This window comes from Cyprinodon tularosa, unplaced genomic scaffold (assembly GCF_016077235.1).
Source record: "Cyprinodon tularosa strain WSP-4 unplaced genomic scaffold, ASM1607723v1 ctg375, whole genome shotgun sequence".
Taxonomy (NCBI): Eukaryota; Metazoa; Chordata; class Actinopteri; order Cyprinodontiformes; family Cyprinodontidae; genus Cyprinodon; species Cyprinodon tularosa.
In genome coordinates this window covers 686,770-703,833 of record NW_024039091.1, presented here as the reverse complement: position 1 = coordinate 703,833, position 17,064 = coordinate 686,770, and the positions used below count along the sequence as shown (strand labels likewise).

General features: G+C 39.7%; 1 protein-coding gene across 4 annotated transcripts in view; it reads left to right on the top strand.

The window, feature by feature from the left end:
- The first annotated feature begins 4,916 nt into the window (after positions 1-4,916).
- The window catches only part of mtss1 (MTSS I-BAR domain containing 1), a 93,682-nt gene continuing 81,534 nt past the window's right edge, over positions 4,917-17,064 (top strand). For 3 of the 4 annotated variants that reach the window (XM_038296701.1, XM_038296698.1, XM_038296697.1), the window contains exon 1: positions 4,917-5,654. In XM_038296701.1, the coding sequence (XP_038152629.1) occupies positions 5,583-5,654 (72 nt within the window). In that variant the 5' untranslated portion in view covers positions 4,917-5,582. The remainder of the gene's footprint in view (positions 5,655-17,064) is intronic. The other variant, XM_038296700.1, reaches the window with a different exon arrangement.

The following is a 17,064-nucleotide window of genomic DNA, read 5'->3' as shown; positions in this document are numbered from 1 at the left end:
ATATATATATATATCTATATATATATATATATATATATATATATATATATATATATATATATATATATATGTATATATATGACACAGTGGCTTCACTTTTTTCGGGCATATTGTATCGAGATATCTCATTATTTTGAGTTACTATCTCATTATAATGCGATAGTATGTAGGTTTTTGAAAGCCATGCATAAAATGCAGCGATAGAGTTGATCCCTTCCCGCTATCATCACAACCTCAACCAGGGGAACAGAAGACCTCACCTATTCAGCCAGACCAACAATTTCCTCAAATGACCCCCTTTCAGAGACATAGACAGGTATGGGGCATTGCAGGCTAACAAAAGAGGCCAAACGACCCCCATTCTATTTGCATGTTTTCTAAACAAAAACCAGGCTTTATTGGGCTATTGTATAAAACCTGGAAAACAACACTATTTCTGACATTTTGAATTGAAAAAACTTCCTGGATGGGAAGAGAAACGTCTTCAAACTTGGAAACACAGTCCAGTGGATTGTTTTTTTTTTTTTTTTTTTACTTTCTTGGAATGACTTTGACCTGGATGAATGAGAATCTTCACTAGCTTAAAATCTTCCCCTTTTACAATGCGACCAGATGATGGTAATGACACAGTTCAACCAGCAGGTGGCACTAGATTAAAACACTGGAACAGATTCATTTCCCCATTAGGTTCAGGATGGATTGTTGACTAATTCAAAATGAAACCTGATTTTTTTGTTGAGTTTTCCTCATAGCTGCTCAGACTGATCCAGATTCAGGTTTTACTCAAAAGGAGTTTTCTTCCTATAAGAATGAAGTGGCTGATCTACATTGTAATCAGACTGTAGCTCAGCTTAAAAAGTTCTAGTTGTGTTTTAGATTCAGCTGAATTAGTTTATGCTGTGTTTAGGCTGGACTTGGTCTAATTTTGAATGGTTGATCTGTATGTGGTTGCATTTAAAAGAATGGCACCTGCTGTGTTCAGGACAAATTGGACCCATTTTGTTTTTACTAAAGCTTCTGTTTAGAAATACAAACAGACGGGGAGCCAAACCGCCAGTGTGTTTGAAGACAGAGGTTTCACAGATGTGCTGCCAATTTCTCTCATGATGTGGTGCTGATGATTTATGACATATAAACTTTAATTTTACCTCAAACTGGTTAAGTTTACCAGTTTACCTTTTTTCTCTCTTGCCCCGTTGGTTTCTTGTAACCAAGAGACACATCATCTCCATTGCTTTTGGTCTACGGTTCCGTTACCAGGGCCACATCACCCCACACGGACTGGTGAGGTATCCATGGAAACCTCACCATTGTTTGGTGACTGCTAATGGTGTGATTCAGCAGAACACATGCAAACCAGGGCCCAGTGCCGTGTGCTGGTCACCACGGCAACCAGTATGGGGGTAAGGTGGGTGTAGCTGTGACTCAGCTTGTTGCCGGGTGAATCAGGCCGAACTGAGAGTGTGAGTTTATCTTCTGCTTATTCCAGAACGGAGCTGTAAGATGTGGGCAACAGAACGCCGCCTGGATGTTAATCATCTCAGGGTCAGGTTACCATGGCAATAACAACACACCACCCAGAGCAAATAAACTGGGAGTCATAGGAACTACAGCTGCATACATCAAAGGTTTATAAAGTTAATTAAATGCACCTGAATCATTTAAATGCACCAATTAAAGCAGAAATTTTCATCACTTATTGTAGATGGATAAACATGATGACAGACTGTTTAAGTTGATCCTGGGATGTCTTCCAAAGGCTTATAAGAAATACTTAAATCATTAACCTGCATTATTCTTAATTTCTGTTGTGTAGAGTGAGAAATAAAAAGTTTGGAAGCTGTGGGTGAATAGGATTTTTTCCTCCATGTTTTCCAGAGATGGACTGGAGTGATAATCACATGCGTTTCTTTATCAAAACATGCAATCAGATCATGAAGGTTTGCACCGCCGTGCTGGGCTGACATGATTATCTGCATGAACACAGAACAGCTTCTTGTCTTGGACGCCTGATTTGGTAAAAGTTGGTGTTTTTTTTACACAGAACCAGATAAATTTAACCTTGATGATTCAATGGAAGCGTGATGACACCAATGCAAAAGAATATCTCCATTTGAAACTCTCACATCAGTAGCAACAACCTTTTGTGCCCATATCCATGATGCTGCTCAAAGTCAGGGGGGGGGTTTACCATTAGGCAATACTAGGCAGCTGCCTAGGGTCCCAAGTTCCTGAGGGCCCCATAAAATTCTGTTTACATGTATGGTTAATACAACAATTCCTTGTTTGTGCACATTAATTATGTTTTTTATAAAAAAAAAAAAAGTGTCCTGTCTGGTGATGTGGCAATAAGAATAATTGTCTTGATGCCAAAAAAGAGCCAAACAGATTTTACTTTCCCCAGTGGAGCAGTACTGCTATCGCCATAGTGTTCCGCTTGTTTTATGCATATAAATAGCTTTGTTATAATTATGCAGGGAGTTTTACAGATTATATGGACACTGCAATGTAAGTAGAACAGGAAAGGAAAAAATTGAAAAAAAAGAAGAAATGATGAAAGAAAGAGGAGATAAAAGGGAGATAAAGATAAAACATCTTCAGTCTGCATCATCACCTGCAAAGAGATGTAAAAAGAACAGCACAACCAACGGACATGGTACAAGATATACAGTAATGTAACACCTTGATACTATCCCTGAAGTATAAGTAGTATTATTTAATCTTGTATGTATTCTGTGTTACCTGATAAAAAAAATCCCTTTGCTAAAATTCCATCAAAACCCTTATAATATTAAGTTTGTCTATAGGCTTAGACTGCTGGAGGACATAGGGACCCCTATTTTATCATTCTGCTTCATTCTATCTCTATTCTCCCACTCTGCAGAATCTTTTAGTTCAATTCTAACATTCTGCTCTCATGGATGATCCGTTTGATCTCTGTCATTACCAACAAAGGGTATATAACAAAGTATTGAGATGAACTTTTGTTATTGACCAAATACTTATTTTCCAGAATATTTTGCAAATAAATTCTTTAAAAATCAGACAATGTGATTTTCTGGATTTTTTTTTTCTCATTTTGTCTCTCATAGTTGAGGTTTATCTATGATGAAAATTACCGGCCTCTCTCAACTTTTTGAGTGGGAGAACTAGCACTATTGGTGGCTGACTAAATACTTTTTTGCCCCACTGTAGGGCAGCCTGTGGAGCTAGTTTACAGTTGCCATTTAATAACTGCTTCTTTTTCTATGTCTGCTTCTGTCTCCTTGAATCCCAGTTGGCCTAAAAAAAAGTGCTGCTCACACTGAGTTCTTCCTGTTAAAGGGTTTTTTTTCATCTCCACTGTCGCTACAAGCATGCTTAGTGTGAAGGATTGCTGAAGAGCCAATGAGTCAATGCAATCAGCTGGTTTTCCTTAGATAGAAAACTTTGAATCAATCTGACTGGATGATCTGGTGAACTGGAAAGTGACCTGAGATGACATGATGTGAATTGGAGCTATAGAAATAAACTGAATTGAAATGAATTAAATTGAAATTTTACCTGTTCAATAATGTATCTAAAAATGTTCACCTAATGATTATTAAGAACAAATGCATTGAACAATTAATTTATGTTTTTAAAGACTTTTGGTTCCTGGTATTTCTGAAAATCAGGAGCACATCTGATGAACTACAGACTCCTGAAATATAGATCTACTTTTCTTAGAATTCGTTTGTGTTGTTGGTTTTGGGAATACCTGTTTTCTTTTATTTGTTAAACTGCAAATTCAAACACATCAACCAGTCTGCATGTTAACCATTCAAGAAGATTTAAGTCCAACTCCAAGTCCTGACTCCGTGGAAAAGTCGCACCACCTTTTGTTTTGATAACTTTTCTGTCTGATCCACTGTGGCTCCGCCCCCCTGTACCGCTGCATCTTTAAACGCTCAACAAGCGACCTTTATTCAGCCTGCACAGGAAGTCTCAACGACTTCAAAATAAAAGATAAGTTTCAGTTTATTAAGCACTGCTCAATTTTGAGAAATTGAAATTTGAAATGGCTGGCCAAATGCAGTGACCAAGGCGTAGATTAGGCTGGGTGGCCAGGCTATCAGCAAATAATTTAAGTTGTATTGTTGTATTTCAAGCACACTTTTTATTTTACATCTCTTTTAAAACTAGCATTATTGATATATATATATATATATATATATATATATATATATATATATATATATATATATATATATATATATATATATATATATATATATATATATATATATATATATATATATATATATATATATATATATATATATAATATATTGCTGTCTGGCAAAAGTTATAAGTTATTACACTCCAAAAACCATCTAGAAATGAGTAAAAATGACTAAGTGTGTTTACTCTTAATTTGAGTAGGTAAATAAGATGATTTGGCAATGGAATTAGTATTTTTACTCCTAGAATAAGATTGATAGATAATTTCCACTTGAAATAAGACAATGCAATTGTTTCTTCTTATATTAAATGTAAATGATCTTGTCCCATTGGCAAAGCGTTTCACTTACATCCTCAATAGAACAAAAAATAAAAATAAACTTCTTTTAAGAAGAAATGACTTATTTAGATTTACATTTTTGCAGTGTATGACTGATACACCTCAACTAAAGGTCATGAAAACTGGAAACGTTGGCTTTAAAGCCTTATGAAACTCTCTTTGTTGTATGTCTGCCAGTGTGTCTATTAGACCTACTATCCTGCAACGCTTTAACTTATTGACCTGTTTTAATATTTTTTTTCATCCTTTTGAATTACTTTTTATTTGTATCAGTAAATGCGTTGTAGAAAAAAAATTTCTTCCTCATTGGTAACGAACTTTTATTTTGAAAGTCCCCAGCGGATGTGATGTCTGTAAACTCGCGTGACTTGGCGCAGTCTCGGATAGGATCTCATTCTGTTCAGGTTAGGGCTCCTGTTGGAGCACCGATAGGAACGCGACCGTCGCCGTGGCCCAAAACTCGCTGGAAAACATCACGGAATTGCCCCGCCGCACATCTGGAAAGGAAGACCGACGATTATTAACGTCCCCCGGAGCTTAGATAAGACCCGAACCGATGGATCTGGTCGCAGTGATTGAACCGGACCGAACCGCGCGCCTCTAACGTGGGTCCGTTCGGACTGGACCCGCTCACGGTCACAGGTTGCTAGCGGAGTTGAGGCTAACTGAGCTAGCCTGGTTAGCAGACAGGGGAAGGGGGGGCTGCTGGATTTAACCTGAAAAAGCTCGGTGTGGAGTGTGCTGGAGACCCCGTTCATGATGAGGTTTTCTCCGGCTGGTTTATCCAGTTGGCCGGCTGCTAGCATCGGCTGACTGCAGCCTAACGGCAGAGCTGTTCTCCTTCCTCCGGATTAAGCGTTTTTTTTGAAAGGTGAACTTTTTCTCCCCAAGAGAGCTCCAACCCAGCCTCCTCTACTATACTCTGTTGGAGACAGATACAGAAAACACCCTAAAAGGGTTTATCTTTGTTTTTCTTTACTGAAAGAGGTAAAATAAAAGTTTTGTTTGGAGGTTGAGGAGGATTTTTTTCCGTGGAAAAATGGATTCGGGTATAGAGAAGGAATGCAGCGCCTTGGGAGGGCTTTTCCAGCTCATCATGAACGACATGAAGGTAATTATATATTAACTGTTTCCCCTGCAGTTTCCCTTTCCCTTTATAACGCCTTTATCTCGGTCACATTACTGTATATAAGTAAAAAAAAATAAAAACATACATTTTTTGATTTGAAGGTTTGAAGTGGAGCTTTCTAAGGCTCTCCCCCAGAGTGTCATTGGCTGTGGGGCGCTCAAAACCATTTATTGTAATAATAATTAATTGAACTTAACCCCCAAACTGCTGGCTAGATGGAGCAGGGACCCCTAATTATATATATTTTATGAAACTGTGTTCTATCAAACTGGTCCTATAGTCACTCTATTACAGATGGAGTAATGTAACTAAAGTAATCCCTCCCTGGGATTATTAAAGTATTTCTGATTCCTGGTTGATGGGACAGGTGTTGTGAATGAAACGGTACCCAGCTTGAAAGAGCTCCTGTGTGTCGCTGAATGTGTGGATTGATGACTAAAAGACATCTTCTGCCTCCATTTATCTGTTTACTACAGTCTGTTGAATTCATGTTAATGTGGATTTAATTTATTTCAATTAGTGGAAAAATTGCAGGGGGAATATAAAAAAAAAGTCTAATCAAGCAAAATTTTCGCGACCCTCATGCAGTACCTCCGTGGACCCCTAGGGGTCACGGTTGAAGACCCCCGCTTTAAAGAACAGTTACCATTTTTGGTCGCTTGCACATCAAATCAATTAATCTGTTGATTATTTTCTTGATTTAGTAATCGGATAGCCAAAGGTTCCTTAAAGAAGAGGTTTTGTGAAATTAAACCGGGTGAAAATAAAAAGTTTCCTCTCGATGAGTTCTGGATAGAGCAGATTGCATTATCGTAAATGCAAAATGTTTATACAGAATTTTTTAAAATAATCTTTGTATAGTTCTTGCTCTAAGTAGGTTGCTCTGTCAGCTAAAGGCACGTTTTAGTCTCTATACTCCAATAAATGATTAATCGATTACTAAACTAGTTGATTGTTTCAATAATGGATTAAAAATTGTTTCAGCCCTAAGTACATCCCAAAAACAGGGCGTACAATTTCTAATATTTTTGGTAAAAGAGTACTATTCAATTCAATTCAGTTTATTTATATAGCGCCAAATTCACAACACATGTCATCTCAAGGCACTTTACAGTTCAACCAGATCATACAGTCAAATTGATACAAAGATTTCTATCTAAGGAAAACCAGTTGATTGCATTGACTCATTGACTCAAATACAATCCCCCACACTAAGCATGCTTGTAGCGACAGTGGAGAGGAAAAACTCCCTTTTAACAGGAAGAAACCTCCAGCAGAACCAGGCTCAGTGTGAGCGGCCATCTGCCGAGGCCGACTGGGGTTCAAGGAGACAGAAGCAGAGACACAAAAAGCAGCTGTAAAAGGCGGCCCCGTCCAGGAAACACACAGCCAGGCAGACGAGCTCCAAGGCAGCTCCCATGCCAGAGGACGAAGAGAGCACATCCACTCAGTCACAGTCAGAGAAACAGGACCACACTGGAAAACAGGCCGATCTCCAACATCTATAAACAAGGGTGTTGATAGAAGCAGCACAGCTGATGTTTCTTTCCAGGATGACGTCACAGCCAAACAGGAACTCTACGTACTCTTGTATGCATTGCTAGCTAAAAGCCTGCATTATGACCATGTTAACATGGCGACTGGTTCATGACTAAACCCTTTATAGGGCAAGTTAATGTTTTTGATCCCTTACAAATGGAGTCCCCCCTGTCCCTCAGTGAACTCTAGAAACACAAGATCGATATCCAGCCATTCAGCAAAGATCCTGCTACATGGCTGTACATCTTATTTTGGCATTTGACCAATTAGACGAGCCCTTCAATGATATATTACCTACTGGAAATGAAGTTGGAAAAAAGTAAAAAATTTAATTGAAAAGTTAAAAAGTTAATAAGCTTAGTTAACAATTATATTCAGGTTTATAAACAAAAAAATGTCAGTGTTAGTATCAGCATTAATGCCTCTAAGGTGATGATGGACAAAAAAAAGTGTTTCTTTCACTCTCAGAGGGTTTTTCATGAATTTCTTCTAGAAGCACTTTTGTTATTTTTCTGAATATATTCGGGCAGGTTGGCGTTTCTTGTTTTTGCATTTACATACATTTTTTGCCATCCAAATATACATGTTTTTTTAATGTTACAAAGGTAATAAGATCTTGTGCTGGGTTCCAATAACACTATTGGCTTGAAATTTTGAGTGCCCTATAAAGAGTTATGGGTCTTGCTAAGGGTCTAACCTAGAGGGAGGCTGTGGGAATGGGTTTCAAACTCACAACCTCAGGATTCCAAGCTCTATGCTCTAACCACTAGGCCACCATTCCCCACGATTGGTTCAATTTAAGTTGGTGTTTTTTTTCTTTTCTTTACTTTTTGTTGGCTTAAAGCGTTCAAATATTTAAAAGCCTTAGATGAAGATGCAAAAATAAGACTGTTGATGTTTTCCGGATGGATTATAGATGCTGTATCAGTCCTTGAAATATTAGAACTAGATGATTTTGTGAAATTCAGAGAAAATATAATCATCTGCATGATTGTTCAATGCTAGTTTAAGTTAAATAAATTAAACTTAATTCTGTTGAAATTCTTTTTTCCATTTGTTCTAAAAACAATTCAATTGAGTTTAATTATATAGCACCAATTCCCAACACATGTCATCTCAAGGCACTTTACAGATCATCCAGTCAGATTGATTCAAAGTTTTCTATCTAAGGAAAACTAGCTGATTGCATCGACTCATTGACTCGAAGGCAAACCCTCACAGTAAGCATGCTTGTAGCGACAGTGGAGAGGAAAAACTCCCTTTTTACAAGAAGAAACCTCCAGCAGAACAAAAGCAAAACTAAAACTCAACAGGGCTTGAGAAAACGTTTTATTCCTGTATCCTGATAAAATGCTTTTAGGCTATTAGGACCCCAGGGATTGAAAAATAATCCAGAGTTGTTTATTGTTTGTCTTAAAAACTGATTACCCTGCAGGGTTTATGTGTCACCCTGCATAAAACAGCTGATTCAGATGATGGAGCCCAGGAGCTGTTTTCAATCAGCCATCAGTTGAAATCAGGTGTGTTGGGGGGGTTCCATGATTCCCATCGCTGGTCTCCAGGACATTCTGCTGCTTCACATCTGACTAAATTAATCTGTAGTCAGCTATAGGCCGATGAATCGGTAATAATCGAGCAGAGCTGCGTTTAAACCATAAAGGTACGGGGCAACTGTCCACGGATTTTTTAAAAACAGGCTTTGTTAAACCTTAACTATTTGTAAAATTAAAGGATTCTTTTTCTATTCTTCAAAACAAATGTTGACAACTGTCCAACATTTTTTGAAAGTTTTTAAAACCTCTGATGAATCAGAGTGAGAAGACAAGTAGTTTGAAAATATCTGGTGTTTGTTTGTGTAATCAGACCGATGAAGGATCATGATGGACGTCCTAATCAAGTAGTAACATTCAATATCGGTCCAATATTTGACAAAAAAAAGCTAATATCATTAGTATTTTCGATACGCTGATGGGAACTCTCTGCTTCTGTTAAGTTTCTGTTCATCATTTGTTCATTTTACATGTTTTTATACCTATCATAGCTTTATTTTTATAGGCGAGTCGTTAAGAACAAGTTCTTATTTACAATGACAGCCTGACAACCACTTAGGAAGAGGGAAGTAGAGCTATAGTTAATACAAAGCATTAGTAATACATGTATGAAATACAATTCAAAACACAAGAGCTAAAGAGCAACCACCTTTTGTTGTTGGCTTTTGTTCCACGCATTAATAATATTTATCAAACCTTTTCTTACATTCTACAATATAAAATAGGTAAAAAAAGCTGGTATGATTTATTCTGATATTGTATTGTATTAATATCGGTATCGGCCGATTCTTAAAGCTGCACTATAAATATATGAGAAATGCAAAGTTGTATCAGGACTGAGGGTCTAAATTATAATCACTTTTTATCGATGCATTGATACAAAACGACAGACGATACGACAGCAGCCGACATTACGATGCATCAACCCGCTACAGTATCGATTCATGTGATGTGATTTTTCACCTGGTTTAATTTAGTGAAAAATCTTCTTTAAATAACATTTGGCTATCTGATTCTTAATTCAAAAAACAATCGACAGATTAATCCATTTGGAAAATAATCCTTTGATTTGGACCGGGTAATGGCTGAGCTGGGGTCCTTCAGAGGGGGGGCCAGGCTGGACTAACATGGTCAGCAAAGCTATATAGATACTAAAACTTCATAACCACATCAATACTGGGGGTGTAAATTACACCCATCATGGCGATTCGATTCGGTATCGATTTCCTGACCCAACAATTCCATTGTTTTTCGATACTGAAGAATACACCACGATATGATTCAATTAATTGGTTAAATTTTTTTTTTGCCTTACAGGCTAGAGAATGTTTTCAATTTGAAATAAATCAATGAAAGCTCTAAATATCGTTATGCATTTTATTTGAGAAACAACAGCAAATAACAGAAGTAGCAAAGTTGTGCCCCACCTAGGCCTATGGAAACCTCTTTCACTGAAAAATAATAATGCCTGTGTTATAGATTATGAAAGGCCTTGCATCAAAACATACTGCAAGCAGAAGAGAGAGGGTAGTGACTGAAGGAAGTGAGGTAATAGGGCAAAATGGGTTTAGCGCCACCGCAGCACGGGAGGTAGAATTACGTCCAGGAGCAAATGGATAAAAATAGACCGGAGGAAGAAAAACATGATTCGATACTGGCGTGTCGATGCATCGGATCGTCAGCTGTTGGATCGATGCATCGATACAAAACGATTATTATTTACACCCTAATCAATACCCAGGCATATAATTGACACTCAACACCATGGGGATAAAAATGACTGATAATTAAACAGATAAATAAAGAAATAACATGGAAAGCTCTCCTTTTTCACTCATATCGTGGATCAGGTTTTCTCTACAAAATCGCAGATGCAAGTTAAATAAATGTGGAATTAAAAGCAAAATAAATGAACAGTTTGGCAATAATTCAAACTGTTAAAAATATTTTTATTTTAATTAGCAAATAATCCAGAAATCAAATATATTCAAACATTTGTCTTTATTCTCAATACCATTGGAAGTTAGTGTGGTATCTGGATGCAGCGATCTAGTGACCATGATTTTTGCAGTATTGATATTTTTGGTAATTCTTCGTGTTTTAATGTTATTATTACTGTTGTTTTAATAGACGGTCATTAACTCGTTGTATAAATGCGCGCATGGATACCCCAAAAGGTAACAGAAAATATGCTGTTCTGCTCTTCAATGGGCTTTTTAAAACCAAAATAACCCTAAGTTATTATAGAAATAGACTGCATAGATCTTCGCCTGTGATCTGGTCAATTCCCAATGATACCTGGAACCTTTGGGGCCAATAAATGAATAACAGATTGGAGAATCTGTACTTTTTGGCAGCTCTAAGGATGATGGCAGCTCAGTTCCAGTTTGATGTCTACTTTAAACCTTTTAATATTTACTGAGGTTTCATTGATTTAACAGACGGGTCTGTTTGTTTTCTGTGATGTTTTTCCTCCAATCTGTTGGTCAGCTGCTCTTAGATAAGCTAGTTTTTTTTTAAAGGAACTATGAACTGAGCTGCAATGAGGCCCCTCCTTGTTTAAGATCTGCCATTCGTTTCATGTTCGTTTGGATCCATCAGACCTTTTGGTTCCAGTTTTCATCCAAACTGAAATAAACGGATCTAAACAAAAGCAAATACAATTTTCTGCCATTGAAATCAACATTTTCTTCTCCTAAAATAAAATATAGATATTTTGCACATGAAATAAGATAATGGAGTTTGTTTTTATTATAAATTTAAATAATGTCGTGTTACTGGCAACTTGTCTAACCTTCTAAGGAAAGAGGTTCAATACATTTATTTTAGGAGAACTTGTTGAACTCTTTCACTTGTTTAAAACTTTGCTGTGTTTTTAAGAAATTTGAAGGAATTTGAACCTGATTATTTCCCGGCCTGTGTTAGCTCGCATTTTCCCTTTTTTTTTTTTTTTTGCTGCTGATCGGATCGGTTGAAGTCTTTATCTTCATGTTCGGAACGTGGCTGCTGTGAGGAGCACTAACCTCAGCAGGGAGGACTCTCTAAAGCTTTACAGATTATTTCCCCACACAGATAACCACAGCTTATCAAATACCCTTCCTCTGTTTAATGTTCTGAACATTGGTCCAGTAACAGAGCATGTCTGACCCGGAGTTCATTGACACGGACCCTCGGTGACGGCTCTGAGTGGACGCAGGGATCTGAACAGCTGCTCCGCTAACAGGCTGATATTCTGCCAGATCAACCCGGTTAGACCAGCGTACCCAATCCCTATCTATCCCTGCAGTTTTGTACCAAAAATACACTTTAAACTATCTCAATGGGCGTGTGTCCCTTCAGTCATGTACAAAAAAACCAATTTAAATACTTACTTTAGGTGTTTTTTGAGGCGTATGTCGATCTGACCTTAAATTGCTTTTTTTTTTGTACATGACTAAAGGGATTCACGTCCTTCAAGGTAGTTTAAAGTCTATTTTTCATATGAAACTAAAGGGATAAACGTAAATCTGAAGTCTTCTGACAGAACAGCGGTACTCTATAGTGGAGATCCGGAGAGGTTGTGATATACTGGGGTTACCTTTAGGTATTAGATGTTGACGAGAACGGGAGATGAACGGCGTTACCAAAACGATAATCTAAACCCAGCAGCTCATTGCTGAGGTGCGAGCGTTCGATGGCGCCGGACCTTAACGAGTTACATGACTTCTCACAAGTCCGATTTTGTTCCTGAGAATGCGGCGGGTCGAACCACACATGATGATTCAGGCTGCAGAAAAACCAGGATGTTGTGTAAGAGCGGATCCTGGGATGATTCACGGCAGACCCGCTGCTCTTCTGGGAACTCATTCTGTGTTGTGATGGATGCTCTGATTTTTGAACTAGTTTAATTTTATCCCTCAGCCAAACAGAACGCTCTTCTTGCTGTTGGAGCTCTAAGAGATGAGGGATCCAAGCAGCAGGGGGGTGTTTCTCGCCTCTCTGTAGTTCAAACATTTTTTTCCGCAACATGATGAAACTTGCAAACATCCTGCAGTGAGAACTGGTAGCAGCACAGATGAGTCATCTCTGCTGTCAGATAACAAGGAACAGGGACGGTTTTAGAGGAACATATCCTGGTTCTAACAACAGGAAACCTGGAGCATCCCTCCCTCCATCCATCCATCCGCCCGGAGCTGACATTTCTACACAAACTCCTCGGATTAGAGGCTCTTTATTCCCCAAAGGCTTCCTGACAGAAACAAGCAGACAAGAAGGTTCAAAGTTCTCCTAGTATGTGTGTCTGGAGAAACGAGGAGCCGACCTGATCAGGATTTGACCCAAAACATCTCAGAACATCCAGAACTCTAAAATCAGACACATTTACAGCATTCTAAGAGGCAAGCCTTCTAAATGGTTTCCCAAAGTTGAGTCAGCAGGATTTAATGCATCTCTTATGGTGGATATAATCCAGAGAGGAACGGATTAAACTGCAGCTATCAGAGGCTTTATATTGTTCTCTCTGTCAGCTGGTCCAACAGGTCGGAGGTCAATGCATGACCTCATCCTGTAACCAGGTGGGGCAGGAACGATCCAGAGAGAACTACTTCAGTTTTTAGTGACGGCTGTCTAACATCCTTTAATCTGCTGCCTCTAGCACAGATCGACCGATAGCTGATTATTTTGGCATCAATCGAACTGATCGGCTGCTGATTTCTGTGCAGGCCGATTCTTTATCCTGCTTTCTTTTCCCCCATCCAGTCAAAGAAAACATTAACGATGGAGGAGAACCAATTTGATCTCCTTTTAGAAAGTGGACGGTGGGGATGCATCATCTACCTGGTGTTTGATCTGGGATGGCCGTATGCATTAGGGCTGCAGCTCTGGATTAATTTCGTCATCTGTTCATCTAAAACCAAACTAACAATCCTAAATAAAGCATTCAGAATATAGAAGCTTTATTGTGCTTTTTAAATAAATTTAAATAGTAAAACCATGAAAAATATATATCTACATACACATGTCATTCTTATATATTAATGTATATATATTAGGGCTTAAAAAATGGGATTAATTGATTATTGAAATAATCGTTAACTAATTCAGCAATCATCAGCCTGAACACTAAAATTCGGCCAATCATATATCAACGGTCATCTGTAAATAATAGGGCTGGGTAAAAAAATCGATTTAATCGATTTTGAATCGATTCCTTTACATTTTTGCAAAATCGATGTCAAGGGAATGAGATCCATTAGTTTTATAGTCACTATAAAACTAAAATTCAGTGTTTTGGATTGGAGTACCCAGAGAGAAGCTGTGCATGTAGAAAGACAGACTGTCCCCCCCACCCCCTCCTTAAAAAAAAAAAAGAACATAATCCACTGGACTTTGTTTCCAAGTTTGAAGATATTTGGTTTCCCATCCAGGAAGCTTTTTCAATTAAAAATGTTAGAAATAGTGTTGAGTTCGAGGCTAAATAGGCGAAGGATCTACACCACGATTGCAGCCAGACCAGCTGAGATATAGATTCTACACATCACAAAGCAAGTGGTGCAGAACGAGCTCAAGAAAAGGAAACAGGACTACAAGATGCTGAAGGAGCACAACAGTCGTAGCAGATCAGTTGGGCTACTTTGGCTACTGTATAAAGCCTGGAATTCAAGGCTATTTTTGACATTTTGAATTAAAAAAGCTTCCCAGATGGGAAACGAAACGTCTTCAAACTTGGAAACAAAGTCCAGTGGATTGTTTTTTGACTTTTTTGGAATGACTCTGACCTGGATGACTGAGAATCTTCACCAGCAGAGGCAGAGCTTCCCTTCAACAATCCTAAAACAGTCTGTAAGGCTGGAGAACATGGAACAGTCTGCCACAGTTTGCAGTATAACAAAAAACACAGGTTGCTCAAAACTAGGAAAATACTTTCAGTTCAAACAAGTGACGTTAGTTTTTTGGAAATCCGTTGTATTAATCAACCCACCAACGTTTTTTCTCCACCTGAGGAGGAAAAACTGGCTTTTATTTTTACTTTCAACCAACCGATACCAGATTGTTAGATGATACTTCCTGAATTGGCCAAGAAGTGACTCAGACTAGAAAAACCAAGTCACTTATTCAGAACAGAGTGGAACATGCTCTTTTATTTCCTTTCTGCTAAATGAATGTGTGTGTGGTCACATGAAAGCATTGTGCGGATCGGTCCCGAGTCGTACGCTGAAGGTGAAGCCGTAATGAGACAGCAGCCGTGCTCGTGTTCAGAATACCAAGAGGAGTTTAGAGGCTCCTCTCAACAAACACTCGCAGTAAACAGCAGTTAAGGTTATGTTACTATATTTTATAGTCTATATATAATTAAGTGTGGGTGGAGAGTTAAGTACAGGCCTTTTTCATACGGCACAGAGAGCAGACACGCCCTGCGTCTCCAGGCCATCATATGAAGAGATGTGACCCATGCTTAGTCACCACGCTGATATGATATTTTATAGTTCCTCATAGTTGCTCGCAGCTGTGGGAGTGGCTGATTACAGACAACAGTCACTCCTTACAGGAAAAAAGGCGGCCGCAGGTTAACGTTGGAGGAAAGGATTTTCCCGTTTAGCTGCAGAGCTGACCTGCAGCTAAGTACAGTAGATGTGTCTGCGTCGGCATCAACAGAAACTCCCGGCGGGCGGTCTGAGAGCACGCTGCTCCCTCCAGCTGATGCTGTAAGATCCTACAGAACGGGGAGGTTATCGTGCAGGTCAAAGGTCAAGGGACAGGAGGAAAGATGTGGGCGTGTTAGCAAACACTGGTAGCTCAATGAGTGATGCAGAAACAGAACCATCTTATAGGTCTGAAAGCGACTCGGCCTAACCTTTGGCCCCAGTATTAATTTAAGATAAACAAACAGATTTTTCATGTCAATAATCAGCATTGAGTTTATCGATGCTACATACAGGCTGCGAAATGCAGTTATGTAACTAAAGAAGGTTAGATCTGCCGCTGAATGAGTCGCTTCTTCGGCGTCCCGCTTTATGGCCGTCTGAGCTCAGCTTAAAAATCCTAAAAAGATGTTTTTTTTTTTTTTTTTTTTTTTTTTTTTTTTTTTTTTTACAGTGTCCTGTCTGGCAAGGTGGCAATAAGAATAATTGTCTTGATGCCAAAAGGAGCCCAACAGATTTTACTTTCACAAGTGTAGCGGTATCGCAATTGCCATACCGCTCCACTTGTTTCATGTATATAAATTGCTTTATTATAATTATGCAGGGAGTTTTACAGTTCATATGGACACTGCAATGTAAGTAGAGCAGAAAAACAGAAGAAGAAGAAGGAAAAAGAAAAAGAAAAAAACAGGACAAAAGATGAAAGAAAGAGGAGATAGGAAGGAGACAATGACAAAACATTTTCAGTCTGCTTCAACACCTGTAATGAGATGGAGAAAAAAAAAAAAAAAAAGAAAAAAGAACAGCACAACCAAAAAACATGGTACGAGATATACAATAAAGCAAACACCTTGAAACTATCACTAAAGTAATATTATTAAGTCTGACATGTACTCTGTGTTACCTGAAGATATGAATGTGGGGTTTCTGTTTGGAAGTGAATCTCTAAGTACCTGAAGCCTAGCACCTGTAGTTGTTAGTGAGGGTGAACTTGTGCATGTAAAGTTTTAACCATAGAAAAAAATGCTCAATAGTGGTTGTGGAGAGCCGGAGAGGCACACCCCCCAGAGCACTGAGTCCAGCGCCGGGAGACCCAAAGCCCCAGGCGCCCAAGAGGACCCCAGAAGCGAAGGCACCAAGGCGGGGCCAGCCCCGGAAACCAGACCCCACCAAGGCAGGAGGAGAGACAGCCACGAGGAAGCCCCCCAGCCACCGCCATGCCGGCGCCCCGGGGAGCCGCGGGGACGAGTCCGCGGGCCCCGCCGGCAGCCGGCCACCCCGAAGTAGGGCCGGGCGCCGAACACCAGCCCCCCCACGGCGCCGACCGAAACGCCCCAGCCCCACAGAGCACCGAAACACGCCCCGCCCCCCAGCACCAAGCCCCGGCGACCGGCCGCAACACCCACCGCGACCGCACCACCCAGGAAAACACTAAGACGGCCCCGCCCCCGGCCGGGGCCCATGCGCATCCGCCGCGAACCGGCCACGAGCGCCGCGGGACCCCCCCCAAAACGCCCCCCCGGCCAAAAGCGCAGCCCCACCCCACCAAGACCGATGCCAACAGCGCGCAACGAAACACACCGCGCACAGAATCAGCCCGAGAGCAGAAAAGCCGCCCGGCGCAAAACCGCAAGAGGAGCAGACCGCAGCCGGCGCAACCACCCCCCCCAGCAGCCCGAGGGG